We start from the raw sequence: 16,192 nt of genomic DNA, 5'->3' as shown, positions 1-16,192 counted from the left end.
CCACTGTTGGAAATTAATTTCCCTCGTGTGTTTTGTTGCAGCCCTGACGGAGCAGGGGGCGGTGCAGCCCCAGGCCTGGGCTCCAGCGTCCTCTCAACTGCAGACCTTGGTGCAGCCAGTGCAACAGGCTGCTGCTCCACCAGTTCCCGCCTCCAGCCCCTCGTCCAGCTCCACACATTCCCTCATCACCCCTCTGCCTCAGGCGTCACTCACTCCTCACACTCAAGCACAAGTCCAGCACCCCGCTGTGGTCTCCATGCAGCAAGTGACCCAAATTCCAGTTTCGGCAGTCCAGGTCCACATGCAGGGATTACCAGTGTCCTCTGTGGTGACCACTATTAGACCCCCGCAGCCTCAAGCCCCAGTCTGTACGCAGGTTCAGGTCCAGCCCGGCGGCCAAGTCCAACAAATGCCGCTCGTTCAGGCCCAAGCGCAGCTCCAAGCACAAGCTCAACTCCACCCGCAGGTCCGAGTTCAGTTTCAGCCGCGGGCACAGATTCAGCCGCAGCCGCCCCAAGCCCAAGCGCAGCCCGTCACTCCCATTCAACCTCAGGTGCAGTTTCAGTCCCCAACCAAAACCTTGCCCCAGGTCCAGGCCCCAGGTCAAGCCCAGTTCCAAGCCAGGGTCCAGCCTCAGTACCAGTTTCAAACACAGCCGCAAACCCAACCCCAGGTCCAGCCTCAGCCTCAGGTCCAGTCTCAGGCCCAAACGCCGCTTCAGCCACAAACTCAGATCCAAACCCAGCTCCACCCCCAGGTTCAGGTCCAGTTCCAGCAACAAAGCCAGATTCAAGCTCAGGCCCAGCAGCAACCACAGGTACACGCCCAGGTTCCGGCCCAGGCGCAGTTTCAAGTCCAGTCCACGCAGCAGAACCAAGTCCCGCAGCAGCTCCAGGTCCAGACCCAGGCGAAGCTCCAAGTCCAGTTCCAACCTCAGAACCAAACTCAAACGCAGCCACAGCTCCAGGTCCAGTCCCCCATCAGGCATCAGCTCATCACCGTTCCAGGCCTGCAGCAGCCCGTCCAGCTGCTCTCGGCTCTGCCGCCACACGTCGCGGCCCAGATCCAAGCCCAAATCCAGGCGCAGGCGCAGCAGCAGGGTGGCGCTGTTCCCCAGCAGATCAAACTGCAACTACCTATCCAGATCCAGCAGGCCGGCGGACAAATCCAAGCCCACCAGATACAGAATATGGTGACGATACAGGCGGCAGCAAGTGTCCAGGAGCAGCTCCAGAGGATGCAGCAGCAACAGCAGCAGCAACAGCAGCAGCAGCTACAACAACAACAACAACAACAACCAAAGAAAAAGAAACACGAGACGAAAAGGGAACAGAAAGAGCAGGTGGTTAGCTCTACTGACGGACTCCAAAAGCAGGTGTGACTCAAATGAAGCCGAAACCGAATGTTTTCCCAACTGCAGTTAAAATCGGGCGTCCAGATATTGTTCATATTAACATGCATTTGATTGGCAGGTGCCGGTGAAGCAGAATGCAACAGCAGAGCAGCTGAAGCAGAGGAAGTCCCTGGCTGCGGCCGAGCGGGAGGAGAACCAGAGGTTTGAACTCGCTATCTCATGATGGGGAAATGTTACTCAACAAACTGCACACCTTCGGGGGGGGGGGGGGGGGCATACCTATACATACATGGCGTAAAATGTAAAAGTCTGACAGTGAATTTCGAGTTGATAGTGTGCAAATGTGAGCGGTTAATTCAGACGGGATCTTGACTCCGTCGGTTCCCCGTCTGCAGGATGATCGTGTGCAACCAGGTGATGAAGTTCATCCTCGACAAGATCGAGAAGGACGAGAAGCAGGCAGCTAAGAAGAGGAAGAAGGAAGAGGTGGTGGAGCAGAAGCGCTCCAAGCAGAACGCCACCAAGCTGACGGCGCTGCTCTACAAGCACAAAGAGCAGCTGAAGGCGGAGATCTTGAAGAAGCGGGCGCTGCTGGACAAGGAGCTGCAGCTGCAAGTCCAGGTGATTACGCAATCGGTGGCGTGGGAAACGGAGCATATAGGACGGCTTATTTAACCAGGCTTCATGTTCTTTGTATTTTGTTTTTTGTTTTTTTTTTGGGGGTGGGGGGTGTCTCAGGAGGAGCTGAGGCGGGACATCACCAGGCTACAGAGAGAAAAGGAGAAAGCCCGAGCCGCCATTGCCCAGGCCGCCGCCGCCGCCGCCACAGTGAAGGCCTCTTCACATTCGCCCCACTCCTCCGCCGCCGCCGCCGCCTCCTCGCATCTCTCACACGCGACACATTCCTCCCACAGCAGCCACCCAGCGACCTCACCCGCCCCGCCCTCCTCTTCCTCCTCCTCCTCCTCCTCTCACAAACACAAGAGGGAGGAGGACAAAGACAAAGACAGGAACCGGGACCGGGACCGAGACAGGCATCACGACAAGGACAAGAAGCGGGAGCGGGAAAAGGACAGAGACCGACACAGAGACAGAGAAAAAGACAAAGACAAAGACAAAGACAGAGACCGCGATCGACAGCGGGACAGAGACCGGGAGAGGGACAGGCATCGGGAGCGGGAGCGGGACAAGGACCTCGAGCGAGAGCGGGAGAAAGAGAGAGACCCCAGCTCGCTGAAACACAAGAAGAAGAAGAAGCTCTCTTCTACCTCAAAGGATCACAAGAAGGACACCAAACTGTACTGTATCTGCAAAACGCCCTACGACGAGTCCAAGTAAGGAACGGCCGCCGTTCTGCCACCGGAATCTCAACACGGAGCCACGCGTGACTTGACTTTGGGCTTCTCCTCGCAGGTTCTACATCGGGTGTGACCTGTGCTCCAACTGGTTCCACGGCGCCTGCGTGGGCATCACGGAGAAGGAGGCCAAGAAGCTGGAGGACTTCGTGTGTAACGACTGTAAGCGTGGTCAAGAGGGAGGAAGCAACGAGGAGCTGTACTGCATCTGCCGGACGCCATACGACGAATCACAGTAATCCGCCGTCTCTTCGCTTCCTCTAAAACGTCCTGGTGTCTCTCTTGGCGACGCATTTGCTGAGCAGCGTGTGTCCATGTCTCTGTCCCCCCCCCCCGCAGGTTCTACATTGGCTGCGATCGCTGTCAGAACTGGTACCACGGGCGCTGTGTGGGAATCCTGCAGAGCGAGGCCAACCACATCGACGTGTACGTGTGTCCGCAGTGCCAGTCGACGGAAGACGCCATGACGGTCCTCACGCCGCTCACCGACAAAGACTACGATGGCTTGAAAAGAATATTACGCTCGTTACAGGTACGGAACTCGACTTAAACAAGTTGAGTTCAGGCCTTAAAGGCCCAGTGAAATGTAACACAGTACTTTGCAAACAACGATAGTTGGGGTACTACTTCTAAGGTTCCTCCACTCTGCCCCCCCACTGTTGTCGCATAACAAAGTTATTTGAATTTTGAATCTCCAGCCGACGAAGTCGGGGGAATCCTTCTTCGTGGGCGGAGCCTATGCGTGACGTCAAGAGTTGTGCAGATCTCGATCTGTTGTGTTTATATTGGCTTGTTTCCCTCTTAAATATCCACGTTTTTACAGTGTTTTGAAGTTATAGTCGGCGTTTTATGAGCCTTGATGAAAGATTGAGCCTGGAAGAGACCGAGAGAGGAGAAAAGGCGCACAGGCGGCAGGAGTCGCTAGCTCGCGCGGCTAGCGGGAGCCGCTAGCACGGGCAGCTAGTAGACAATCAAGTAATACCTGGATTCATCTTTGGTGATTCCGCGCAGTCGGAAAAGCGCTTCGACGTGTTGGATCCAGGAAGCCAGTCGTTCTGCCAAAAGTCAGGACGCCTCAAAGGTGAAAACTGCTGGCTGCTGAGGCGAGGAGACGAGGACGAATGGAGGACGAAGCGTCTTCTGCTTCCTCAAACATGTTCCAGACGGGGTCACCGATGGCAGAACGACCCTTCTGTGTCGTCTTCATCAATCACTGGGTTTGAAATGATGATGATGATGAAATATGGTTAAATTCAGCTTCTTCGTGGTCAAAACTCTGATCCTCCATAATGTAAACACAACTTGGGCGTGTGCACAACTCGTGACGTCACTCTATTATTGTCAGAAGCTCCGCCCAGCAGTGGAAATAGCGCTGTTCATCGGCTATTTTCTCGCAGATTGCCGAGTTTTAACATTTTACCCTCGGGGCCAGTTAGCATAAAAAATGTCCCTAGAAGCGACACCAGAGTGTTTTGAAGGTTGAATTTTCATTTCACCAGGACTTTAAAGCATTCCTCATGGATGTTTTTTTTGTTTTTTTAAGGTTTAGTAACTTTTGCCCCGGTGGTAATAGATTTAAAGTTGTCGTTTCGTACTTTCAGACTCACAAGATGGCGTGGCCTTTCCTCGAGCCCGTGGATCCCCACGACGCACCGGATTACTATCGCGTGATCAAGGAGCCGATGGGTAAGAGCAAACAGGAAGTGATTGGAACTGTTAAACCTGCCGTTTCGGCGATTAGAGTCACTGGAGCCTCGCAGGCGTTTTGCTTGCTGCTGTAAGTACGCATGAACGAAGATTTTAAATGGAGCTCTGTCCTACTTTAATATTTGATTCAGGCTTTTCAGGGATTCGCTGTTCAATTATGCAAACCGGACCCAAGTGGTCTGATTTGTTCTTCAGCCGCGCACAATGTACATTGTTTCTCCTGCTCTGGAAACTTCCAGACATTCATTTTCTTCAGCTGATGCAATGATTGAACCGTTACTAACGCGCGACGCGTCATGTGCTCCCAGACTTTTCCACAATGGAAACCCGCTTGCAGAAGCGACATTACCACAAGCTCACGGAGTTCGTGGCAGACGTGACCAAAATCTTCGACAACTGCCGCTACTACAACCCCAACGACACGCCCTTCTTTCAGTGTGCCGAGGTGCTCGAAGCCTTCTTCGTGCAGAAGCTGAAAGGATTCAAAGCGAGCAGGTGAGTCGACGCGCCGGACTCGACGCCGGAGGGGGGGGGCGCCGGCCCTCCTCGCTTCGCCCACGCCGTTCACCGCTGTTTCGCCTCCTTTTCGAACCACCGGCATGTGTGTCGCGTTTGTTTGTGTTGTGGTAGAGGAAGCTCCACCCGTAGATTCTAGTTGGCGTCGAGTTTATTTTAAAGGTACGACGTGTGACGCCACTCGGAGAGCCCCGTTCGCGCAACCTTTTCAAGTGGGGAAACGTAAAAGACGCTCCCGTCGCCGTGGAAACGGGGGGGGGGGGGGTAAACGTGTTTTTTGAAAAATGCTCCGACGCCGTCTTCGTGTAAACGGGGTGGAAAATGCAACTTCTCTGAAACGCCGCTTATTGCACCTGCGCAACACGGCCGTAGTAAAATAGCTTTTCTGCACATGCTCAGTAGACGGACGATGACGACAATAATGGCGGCCTCCAGAGTAGCATGGCTGCAAATCAATACTCTCCTGGGACTCGGTAGTTTCACTGTAATGACGATCTGGCTTTTGACGTTTATGTGTAAATGGGCGCCGTTAATGTAATCACTTGAACGATTGTCATGCAAACGGGGCCAAACGTCAGCAGACACACTTGTAGTACCACTCATCACCACCAGGTGATGCAGTGAGTCACCGATTGCGACAGTGACTCTCTATTGACCCCCACCCCTCCCCCCCCCCCCCCCCCCCCCCCCCCCCCCCCACCCCAGTGGACGAAAGACTCATTAGAGACGTTTCACACGTTGTACCTTTAAATGTTTCTCTGTGGGCCTTTTTAAAAACCCGTGCAGCTGGTAGAAGTCCAGACGTCTTTAACGCACCGTTGCCGTGTATCATCTTGCATTTGTGTCTGTTCACCTTTTTTGCTGCATGCCATTTGATTTATGCCATCCCATTTTCTTCTTTCTTGCAGATTGTCAGATTCTTAAGTGGGCCAGTCTAGCTGGAGTCTGGACTGGAGGCTGGGGGTTTTCTAGTCAAATTAACACACATTTAAAAAAAAAAATAATAATCCTTGAGCTTCCAAAAGTTAACAAAAAAAAACACACACACATACACACACATTTCTTCTTACACCCCCAGTTCAAAGTTTTGGAGAAAAGAAATTGCAGCCATGTTGAGAAGCGTTGTGTAATTGAGGGAGATGCTTTGTCCTCATCCGAAAACCAACAATCATGACATTTTTACAGCGTGGAGTTGGATTTTAAACGCACCCCAGTTCCAGTTTGTATTTATTTCTGTTCTACGTTGATGACGTTGTCGACTAAACTATATAAAGCTGCATATTTTATTATAGAGAGATATTTATGACAACTTTTGTACGTTACTTTTCTCTTGGACCCGGCCTTGAGCTGGCGGTTGCTCTGTACAGACGTCGTGCGATACATTCGACTGTTTTAACACGAGTGAAGCGACTAATTTTAGATGGTATTATTCGATCGCGAGCGAGGAATCCGCCCTCCCGTCTCCCCCCCCCCCGGTTCGGAGTCGTCGGGCGATTCCTCTGCTCATTTGAAGGCATTCCCCGTCGATTACGGCAACATGGCTGCAGGATTCCCACCTTCTCGTTCTACGTCTGACTGTTGTTCCGGGAAAGAACCATGACGACACAGAATCTTCTGCCTCAGTGTGCTAAAGTCGTCCTCTCGTACCCAAAAAATAAAAAATAAACCCAATAATAACATAATATTTATGGACTCCAGGGCGGTGCAGTTCCATCCCGCTGTGAGACAATCAGGTTCAAGCAGCTCCAAGTGAACTTTATTACCAGAAACAATATCGGGACACAGTTTGTAGTCGGGAGTCAACAAGGTGAGTGTTTTTTTTACTCGTATCGGGAAGAGAAAAATAAAAAATGTCAAGCTTTAGTTGGACTTGGCCTCATGCCTACTGATTCTAAAAGTCTGGAAGGAGTCAGAAGTGTCAAGAAATAGATGGTCGTTCTGTGTTTTCATACAGTTTTATTCAATTCGTTTAGCTCATTTTGTACAAAGCGGGTCGTCGTTTTCGGGGGTTCACGGCCTCTGGAGAACCCGGAAGCAAAACAAGCGGAAAACTGCTCATTTCCTGAGATTTTACTGTTCTGAGTGCCTTTTAAACTCAGCTGATCCGTGTACTGCACTTCACTATTTATGTCTCGAAACAAACCGCTCACCTTGTTGACATCTGGCAACCACTGCTCATCTTTTGTCCAATGAACAAACAAACCAAAAAATAGTTTTCCACAGAAGACAAATAACTTCATTATTAGATCTTGGGACTGCTTGCTTTTAAGGAATCCATAACTTAAAAAAAAAAAAAAAAGGTATTTTAATAGTGTATGTTCGTGTGAGAGGACATCATTTGCACATTAAGGTGAATCAGTGTGTGTAGCCGTGGGTTTGATTTGTTTTTTTCCAATGACGATGCAAAGGGCTCTCAACTCTCCCCTCTCTCCACATCCTGTAGGTCTCATAACAACAAGCTTCAGTCTTCAGCCTCTTAGAACCCGTCGCACACCGCGCAAACAAAATGCACTTGCCAAGAATATGGCTTTTTTTTTTCTTTTTTGAACTGTATCTCTGTGGCGGACTCTGCCTCCACCTGAGTTTTTATTTTTTATTTTGGGGGGGGATGGGGGGGGTGATTTGCTCCTCTTGACCAGCATACTTGCTGCTTTTACCTGGACAGAGCAGAGCCCCCCCCCCCCCCCCCCCCCTCCATCCCCGCTGCCCGTTTCAGCCGTTATGGGACCCTCTCGGACCTTCTCTTCGTCTGTGGGACTGAACACAGGAGCGAGAACAACTGAGGCATTTCAGAAGAAAGTTTACCTCGGAGAAAAAAACTCTTTATCGAGCACTCATATTTCCATGTACTTTTTTTTTTTTTTTTTTTTTAATCTTTTTTCTTTCTTTCTTACCTGGTAAAGATGAAAAATAAACTCCTCAGGCCATCCTCGTGGTCGTCACATCTATTGAAATAGGAAACCGGATTATACCAAGGGTGAGTTTCACTGACCACCATTTACAAGTTGTCTGAATCCAGAGATCACCGTGGAACATTGTTTAACTCCCATTTCATTGAAGTCCAGAAGTGTCACAAGAGACGGTTGAAATATGTGGACATTGGTAGTCTTGCTTGGCTCACGTTTCTGCAACCTCGTGCAGGAATAAGCTAAATGAGCGGCTCTGACTGGGAAGGATGAAACCGTGGATCTGAAGGTTGTTGCCTGTTTGTAAAAATTCATTGGATTTTCAAGGTTTTTTTTGTTGGTTTTTTTTGTATTACAGCTGAAGAAATATTGATGTATATGGAACTTAATAAAATTTAAAAGACTGACTTGTTTTTATTTATTGCATTTACACTGTGTAATTACTCAACATACTATATTAAATATATTACAATTTAATGTAAATATACAAGTACTTTTCATGAATTAAATTCATTCATAGACATTTTCTGTTTCATTTCTTTCCTTTTTATTTCATTTGGTTTTTATAACTGCTTTTTAAAATCAAAATTCTGTAAATGTAATATTGTAAGGTTTTCATAAACATATTTTATATGACGGTAAAGTGTTTCTGAGCATTTGTGCAAAACGTACACTATTAACAAAGTTTGGGATATTCAATCAAAAATGCACTTTAACCTGTACAGGTGAACAAAACACAACAGGTGTTTGATCCACGAATCCACCAGTAAATTCCCTGGTTCCTTTAGAATTGGCATTTCGAACAGTCAATGCTGTTCACAATTTGGCATCCGGACGACACCTTGTTGGTCAACATTATGAGCCTTTGGCGGCGGTAACGGTGCTGCAGTAGCATGTGAGCTTCGTCAAGCCAGAACTGCCCTACACTTTGTTAACACACACTTTGTTGTGCCACTGTTGGTGACTTTTGTTTCAATAAATTGTTTGAGATGAGGAAATCACCCTTGTGTGCTTCAGTTTCAATGCCCTCATGATATAATAATCGCACTGTAGTTTTTGTGAGTGGCGTATATCCTATAATAAAGGTAGCAGACTATTTTTTTCCTTATTTTTCCAAACTAGAGAGAAAAAAAAGTTCATTAATGAGCTTTCTTTATCCAGCAATTCATGCTTGCATATTGAAATTTGTACAATAATGTTCTTTAGCTAATACATATTTTCTGTAAGTGCCTTGATACTGTTTATTAGCTTAATTCTAATGATTTATTAATCGATATTTATGGTGCCGTTTTTTAAAAAATCGCATCCGCTGGAAATCTCGCGATATTTCGGAAAATATGACGCCACTTCCAGATTCGAACTGGCCACTCAGCGGATGCGTCGGGACGCGTTCGCTTGAACCGACCAATCAGAGGGCTCCTCCCGGGAAATTTAAAGGTCTGTGCGTCACGCGCTGAACGCCACATTCTGTTTTCTCCTTGGACGAGGTGAGTTTCTCTCCGTTAGTTTTCCACCTTTTTATCCGACATTTCCCCTTTTTCTCGCAAGTGATTGCGTCCGTTACTTTCCCAAGTTGTAGTAAAGTGACTTTCTTGTGTTTTTCTTTTCTTTCTTTAACGCAGAAACCAAACTTTAAACGCCTTCCTGTCACCGCTGCTGAGGCCGTCTGTCATTTCGGGGAAACATGTCCGAGAACGCCGCTCGTCTCACCCAGTTCAAGAACAAAGGCAGAGATGCCAACGTCAGTTTTGTTTTTCCCCTTCAGCTGCCCAACAAAAACGTCGCGTCTTGAGTCCGTTTTCCCGTTTCTGTCGTGTGACTTTTGGTCCGGATCCGATTGCAGGAGCTCCGACGCAGGAGGGTGGAGGTGAACGTGGAGCTTCGCAAGGCCAAGAAAGATGACCAGATATTCAAGAGGAGGAATGTGACCTCGGATCCCGATGACGCCACGTCTCCTCTGCAGGAAAGGAGCCAGAACAGCCAGGTAAAAATCTTCTTATCCACCCTCCACCCCATAAAAAAATTAAATCCGTGGTAATGGCGCAAGTGCTTGGATTAAATGTCCACGTTTCACTGAAGGGCCTGTTGCTAAAACCTGCAAATGAACTTTATGTTTCCAGCTCACATTGTGGACAAAGCATGGTATTCAACCTGCGGCTCTGCAGCCACGTGTGGCCCTTACACTGACTCGAACCTTTCTCTCAAAATTGCACCTGGATAAACATTTTCTTTTCATTTATGCACACAGCCATTTTCACACAGAAAACCGACTAAACTGGGAGGGTGAACGGCTCAAAACCACTAGAAATGTGTGTCTAGTGGGGTGGAACTGGTGATGCATCTTATTAGACCAAAAGAAAAAGTATTTTATGGTTTTATATCAAAACTACATATTAAACTTTTAAGAACTTATTTCAAAGGTTGTGTGTCGTAACCAACCCACCAATCTGGTGCTCGATAAAAGTTACTGCTGTTTCAATGAGTTCAGCAAACGGGTCGTCGCACATTAGAACCAAGAACTCAAATTTATATGGTAGAACTTGGTAATGTTTTCAATTAATCATTCCAGCCTGTACAATTTTTTTAAAAGAAAAGCCTGTTAGAATACATGTTTCTATTGCTATACTCATCATGGACGACCTGCAGGTCACCAGGCAGTGGACGGTGGAGGAGATCGTTGTGGGAATGAACAGTGGCGACATCGAGTCGCAGCTCCATGCCACTCAGGCGGCACGGTAAGAGTTTAAAAGATGATTGACGCTAAATGTTACAGCCGCAGATTGTGTATAAATCCCCCCCCCCCCCCCCCTCTAAAAGAAAGAAATCACATTTTTACTTTTCTGAATGCAGAAAGCTCCTGTCTCGCGACAAGAACCCTCCCATTGACCAGCTGATCGGCGCCGGGCTCATTCCCAAGTTCGTAGGCTTCCTGGCCCTGTCGGACTGCGCGCCCATCCAGTTCGAGGCGTGCTGGGCTCTGACCAACATCGCCTCCGGAACCAGTGAGCAGACTGCCGCTGTGGTGCAGGGGGGGGCCATTCCCGCCTTCACCAACCTCATCATTTCCCACCACCAGCACATCAGTGAGCAGGCCGTCTGGGCCCTGGGAAATATTGCAGGTACGACTTTTTGTTGTTTTGATATGCTCTCTTTGCTCGCAGGGAGATTTTTGTTTATTTTTCTAATTCTTGCGCTTGTGTTTAAGGCGACGGCTCGGCTCTCAGGGACATCGTCATCAAACACGGCGCTGTGCCGCTTCTGCTGAGTCTGCTGTCGGTCCCCGACCTCACCGTGTTCACTGTAGGTTTTTTATTTCAATTGAAAGGTTTCCTTCACTTCTGAGCCGCAAGCTGGCGCCCAGTCTGACTCCGCCCTCTTCCACTTTACAGCCCGGCTACCTGAGAAACGTGACGTGGACTCTGTCCAACCTCTGCCGCAACAAGAACCCCTCCCCTCCCATGGCCGCCATCCGGCAGATCTTGCCGGTTCTCATCCGCCTGCTCCATCACGAGGACCAGGAGGTGCTGGCGGACGCCTGCTGGGCCGTGTCCTACCTGACGGACGGCGCCAACGACCGCATCGAGGTGGTGGTGCAGACTGGCGTGATTCCGCGGCTGGTGAAGCTGCTGGGCTTTGAGGATCTCGCCGTCGTCGTACGTATCTTTTCCCCCCCGACTCTTTATTCCCCGACGGCCCGGCTCCCATCAGGTCCTCAATAGTTTCTCATCCCCTCTCGCCATCTTCAGACTCCCGCTCTGCGCGCCATCGGCAACATCGTGACGGGTACCGACGAACAGACCCAGGCCGCCCTGAACGCGGGGCTCCTCAACATGTTCCCCCAGCTGCTGCGCCACAGGAAACCCAACATCCAGAAAGAGGCGGCGTGGACCCTGTCCAACATCACGGCGGGGAAGGACACCCAGATCCAGGAGGTCATCAACGCCGGCCTCCTCCCATACATGGTGGACATGCTTGTGCAGGTACGTGTCCTTCGACTTTTCCCCCAGTGCCGGTGTGAAGCCCCCCACCCCCATCCCCCCACCAGCTCCTGACCGACTGGTTTTGCCTCCACAGGGCGACTACAAAACGCAGAAAGAGGCCGTGTGGGCTGTGACCAACTTCACCAGCGGGGGCTCTGTCGAGCAGGTGGTGTCCCTGGTTCAGTCCGACGCCATCGAGCCTCTTCTGAACCTGCTCTCGTCCAAGGACAGCAAAACGGTCCTGGTCATCCTGGACGCCATCACCAACATCTTCTCCGTGAGTTGGAACTGTGCCTGCCTGTTCCGCCGACTGTTGCTGGGAACCCTTGTACTGACGTGTGTGTGTGTTGGTGGTGTGCGTTTTCCCAGGCGGGGGATAAAATCGGCCAGTCGGACAAGCTGTGCCTGATGATCGAGGAGTGCGGTGGACTGGACAAGCTCGAAGCTCTGCAGCACCACGAGAACGAGCTGGTCTACAAAGCCGCTCTCGGCCTGATTGAGAAGTACTTCTCTGACGAGGTACGTGTGACACAAAGCAGTCCGTCCCACCACCCCACCCACCAGCCTCTCATTCTGCTTCAATTTCCTTTTTTCCTCTCAAGGAGGAGGTGGTGGAGTCTGTGGTTCCAGAATCGACCGACGATGGTTACGCGTTCCAGATCAATGAAGCCCAGAGCACTTTCAATTTCTGAATACCTCCAAGATGCCTGTACTGTAACCACTGTCTCTTGTTCATATCCGTGTGGCGTCTCTTGTCTTTTCTGTGTTGCGTACGGTTTTACCATGACAAATATGTAAATAAAGATTTATGCTCATGAAAGCTGTCTTTTCCTTCAAAATAATAGAATATTTACTGATCGCCGCATGGATGGTATTTTAATCATTTATTTGTCACAAATTCTGAACGGTGCAATGTTTTTAGTACATTTTTAATTAGAATTAATGCATGGAAAATGCGCAAAGTAAATGTAGCGTGTCAAATGGGAGGATTTTTTTTTTTTTTTTTAAAGGCAATCTTAAATTTAGTATAACAGTTAAATACTCTTCTCTCACGGCTCCCCTGAGTTAAAAGTTGCTCTTTGTGCCAAATATTTTGACTTCATCTCGCTCCAACGTTGTCAGACCTGTATTAAATGAGTATTCGTTGCATTTAGTTTTTGTAGCTTCTGGCGTTTTGCTTCGCTCTGCGACTCCTGGAGTTTCATTAATGGAACACGTCGATGAAGCAAGACCGTCGTTGGTCATAAATACACCCATTGTTGTTGTTGCTAAGGTCAACACGGCTCGGTTTCTGTCCCAAATTTGACTGACTTTCCAGAAAATAATGTGTCTTCATGCACACTTCCTTCCATACTGATGGGTGGAAAATATTAGTAGTTCTCCGAGTTGAACAGCTGGTGGTGCTAAATCTTAAAGTTCCGCATCTGTTTTAGGATTGTTACATCATCCAATGTAGTCTGTGACAGAATAGTCTGAATGCACCAAATGAGATTAAGGGTCAGGCCGAGTGCTTGCACTGTTGTTTTAGGATTTCACCTGAAGATTGGGGTGCAAATGGGGTACGAAAGTGACGTAGAAAGTTCTATTGAAGACCTCCTGAGCAGCCACAGCAGGAGAGAGACCGGCCTCGGGGAGCCACAGAATCACCACATCAATGCATAAGCCGAATATAAACAACCGTAACGTGCAAATTAATGCAAAAGTAACTAACGCACCATCAAAAGACGGACAGGAAATCACCGTTTGTTTCAGGATCTGCCCGTGGTTACGGCACTGTTTATTCCACCTCCATGTTTTGTTTTGTTTTCGTCTGCAGACAGTGTTGACTAAGACGGTTCACATTTAGCTCTTGTCGATATAACTTTTCCACCTTGGCCAAATAATAAAAAGGAAAAAAAAATCAATTGCAAGATTTTTCCAGATTAAGAGTTTTTTTCCCCCTTTCCTGGGTTTTTTTGTTTTGTTTTATTTTTTGAAGTGGTAGATGACAGGGATGCAGGCACAAGAACAGACAGACCCCAGGTGGTGCTCAAGCACCTGCCCCATCAGTCTGAGAGCCCTTCACCATGGTCTCTTAATGTTTGCCTTTTCACAAAAACACTTTTGCTTGGTTGACACTGGAGTCCAGGCGTGTTCAAATAACAGATTTTAGCCATCATGTTGTTTTTAACATCTTAACTGGTGGATCCGTTTTGGAGGAATTGCCACTTCTTTAACATGTAAACAATTATTTTGATCATTTCCAAGTATTTGAAAGAGGATTCATTTCATAATGTTTCTTTAACTAGCTTTTAAAGCAAAAATAAAGCTTGTAAACATTCTCTGGATTGTGGTTTAAGTTGATACACATTGTAATATAATATGTGAATATCATGTAGGCTCTTGGGAATATATGTCATTGTTCCAACTGTCAAATCAAAAATTGCATTTATGTCAATTTTTCAAATATAAGACTTTTATAATGGCTTTTCAAATGTTCCATTATTTTTTTTTTAATGTGGAGGAAAACCGGGTTACACAGAAATAACACGCAAACACAGAGAAAAGTCTTTACTCGGGCTTGGACCACTTCAGATAACCTTGGTGCAAGGGTGCATCCATCTGCATTTCGACTTTTCCTGTTGATAGAAAGTTTTTTTTTAAATGTGCGCAAATAGGCAAACATTAATCCATCTTCCAATTGATAATAGATCCTTAATTGATAGATTGCGCAAGTATATTGCCAACCATTGCGTGCTCATTATTATTGGTAAAATGCGCAGCGCAATCTAGCGATTTTGCACAATGCCATTGATATATGGGTGGAACATTCAAACTGCACACACATATTTTTTTTTCCTCCAAGCGTTACAGTTTGGAAAGACAATTATCAGTGTTTCAAAGTAAAAGCACCCCATGATTTACATCTATAGGAAGTTAAAAGCCATAAAGTGGGGGGAAAAAACCCTGTTTATTCAAACTATCAAAGTGACAGTTTGATGTGTGCTGCTGATTTCCACACTGGGACCTGTGTGCGCGCGCACACGCACGTGTGTGTGCATGCGTGCGTGCGCCCGCGTCTCACAGTTACGTGCCACATGTTGGGAGAAATGTTTCACTCCCCCCCCCCCCCCCGACCAAATAAGCGTCGTCACCGCCGCTCCTGCTCTCCCGTCCCGCCCGGCTGCAGCGTCCCGTCCTCAGTGTCCTGTGGCGGCTCGGCCCCGGAGGACGCACTTCAGCTCCAGACGCGCTCGCAGGAGGACCGGAGGCGGCGACGGCGGCGGCTTCGTCCTCCCCCCTACCCCCCCCCAACCCCCAAACATGTGAAGACCTAAACCCGGCGTCTCCTCACCACCACCACCTCCTCCTCCACCTCCACCTCTCCCTCCGGAGCAGAATTCCTTTCTCCTCAATGCAATCCGCAGATCTCTCCATTTTTGGTTCTTTTTCTCGTGTCATTTCTCGCTCGCTCGCGGCAGATCCGTCCACATCCGGGCCACAATGCTTTGACTCCATTATTGTCTAAAAAAAAAACAAAAAAACTGGCGGAGAGGTTTTGATAAACCTTGTCATTATTTTTTATTTTTTATCCCCTCTCGCTTAAATTTTTGTTTTGTTTTGTTTTTGTTTTGTTTTTTCTTCTCCTCCGTGCGGTTGACCACCGGTCCGGGATCCAGGGGAGATGTCCAACCAAGGAGTCCGGCGGAACGGCCCCGTGAAGCTGAGATTAACAGGTAGCCTTTAAATCCCCCCTCGCTTATTCCCACAGAGCGGCGGCGGCGGCGGGAGCCGTCTACTTGCTGGAAGGGAGTCAGTTCCCAGGGGCCGTGGAGTTTTGGCTCCGCGTCGCCTCCACGCCGCGGCTCGGGGCTGCAGCACACTTTTAAACCTCTCGTACTCGCATGTGGCTTGCGTGTTGTGCTGAAACCGGCCCAGCAGAGGGGAAAATGGGGGGGTGTGTGAAATTGAAATGTTGTTGTTCTTGGAATTAGTCGGAGCCCTGGTGGTGATTGTCGCCAGTGCATCAACACACTACTACTACCGCTACTACACGCTAAATTACACATTTATGTGGTGAATTGACGTTTAGATTATACGTTTTTTTTTTTTTTTTTTTTTTTTTTTTTTAAACAAACGAGTTTAAACGTGAAGTTAAGAGAAGGCATGCATGTTGTGCTGACAGACAGGCTGAAAGTTGGCTAGCCGCTGTTAGCATAGCCTGCTATCATCTGAGAAGACAGGCTGAGCCACAGGTCAACAGTCTGCAACCGTCAAGTGTCCCAGAGCTGCACACTGATAGACACGTGCCTTTTTTTGTTCCCCCTCCTCAATCCCTCTTATTGTTGTCCAAAACGGGTCAACGTACTGTGTTGATTCATAAATGCAATCTGC

The 16,192-nt window shown here is 48.4% G+C and overlaps 3 protein-coding genes across 5 annotated transcripts in view; all 3 read left to right on the top strand.

Annotated features, from left to right (window-relative positions):
* The window catches only part of bptf (bromodomain PHD finger transcription factor), a 30,026-nt gene extending 21,781 nt beyond the window's left edge, over window positions 1-8,245 (top strand). For 2 of the 3 annotated variants that reach the window (XM_080510843.1, XM_080510841.1), the window contains 9 exons: window positions 42-1,375; window positions 1,473-1,555; window positions 1,750-1,975; window positions 2,093-2,688; window positions 2,768-2,944; window positions 3,049-3,241; window positions 4,311-4,395; window positions 4,725-4,911; window positions 7,376-8,245. In XM_080510843.1, the coding sequence (XP_080366969.1) occupies window positions 42-1,375; window positions 1,473-1,555; window positions 1,750-1,975; window positions 2,093-2,688; window positions 2,768-2,944; window positions 3,049-3,241; window positions 4,311-4,395; window positions 4,725-4,911; window positions 7,376-7,412 (2,918 nt within the window). In that variant the 3' untranslated portion in view covers window positions 7,413-8,245. Of the gene's footprint in view, window positions 1-41; window positions 1,376-1,472; window positions 1,556-1,749; window positions 1,976-2,092; window positions 2,689-2,767; window positions 2,945-3,048; window positions 3,242-4,310; window positions 4,396-4,724; window positions 4,912-5,840 lie in introns of all 3 variants that reach the window. The other variant, XM_080510842.1, reaches the window with a different exon arrangement.
* Window positions 8,246-9,314: 1,069 nt separating this feature from the next.
* kpna2 (karyopherin alpha 2 (RAG cohort 1, importin alpha 1)) lies at window positions 9,315-12,560 on the top strand. The gene is made up of 11 exons (XM_080510748.1): window positions 9,315-9,325; window positions 9,461-9,579; window positions 9,682-9,822; window positions 10,485-10,573; window positions 10,689-10,957; window positions 11,044-11,138; window positions 11,228-11,491; window positions 11,585-11,818; window positions 11,913-12,095; window positions 12,188-12,337; window positions 12,421-12,560. The coding sequence occupies exons 2-11, from the start codon at window positions 9,523-9,525 to the stop codon at window positions 12,508-12,510; spliced, it is 1,572 nt and encodes a 523-aa protein (XP_080366874.1). The 5' UTR covers window positions 9,315-9,325; window positions 9,461-9,522; the 3' UTR covers window positions 12,511-12,560.
* A 2,675-nt stretch (window positions 12,561-15,235) lies between these two features.
* Window positions 15,236-16,192, top strand: part of smurf2 (SMAD specific E3 ubiquitin protein ligase 2) — a 54,308-nt gene continuing 53,351 nt past the window's right edge. Inside the window, exon 1 of the mRNA XM_080511568.1 lies at window positions 15,236-15,534. Coding sequence (XP_080367694.1) covers window positions 15,483-15,534 — 52 coding nt within the window. The 5' untranslated portion in view covers window positions 15,236-15,482. The remainder of the gene's footprint in view (window positions 15,535-16,192) is intronic.

The sequence above is a fragment of the Blennius ocellaris genome, assembly GCF_963422515.1.
Source record: "Blennius ocellaris genome assembly, chromosome: 16".
Classification (NCBI taxonomy): Eukaryota; Metazoa; Chordata; class Actinopteri; order Blenniiformes; family Blenniidae; genus Blennius; species Blennius ocellaris.
This window is presented reverse-complemented; position numbering and strand designations above follow the sequence as displayed.

Bases quoted from the DNA above. Each gene is read 5' to 3' on its own strand.
- kpna2 (XM_080510748.1), top strand. From the start codon at position 9,523: ATGTCCGAGAACGCCGCTCGTCTCACCCAGTTCAAGAACAAAGGCAGA. The intron at 9,580-9,681 runs GTCAGTTTTGTT...ATCCGATTGCAG, and splicing joins ACAAAGGCAGAGATGCCAAC to GAGCTCCGACGCAGGAGGGT. The intron at 9,823-10,484 runs GTAAAAATCTTC...GACGACCTGCAG, and splicing joins AAAGGAGCCAGAACAGCCAG to GTCACCAGGCAGTGGACGGT.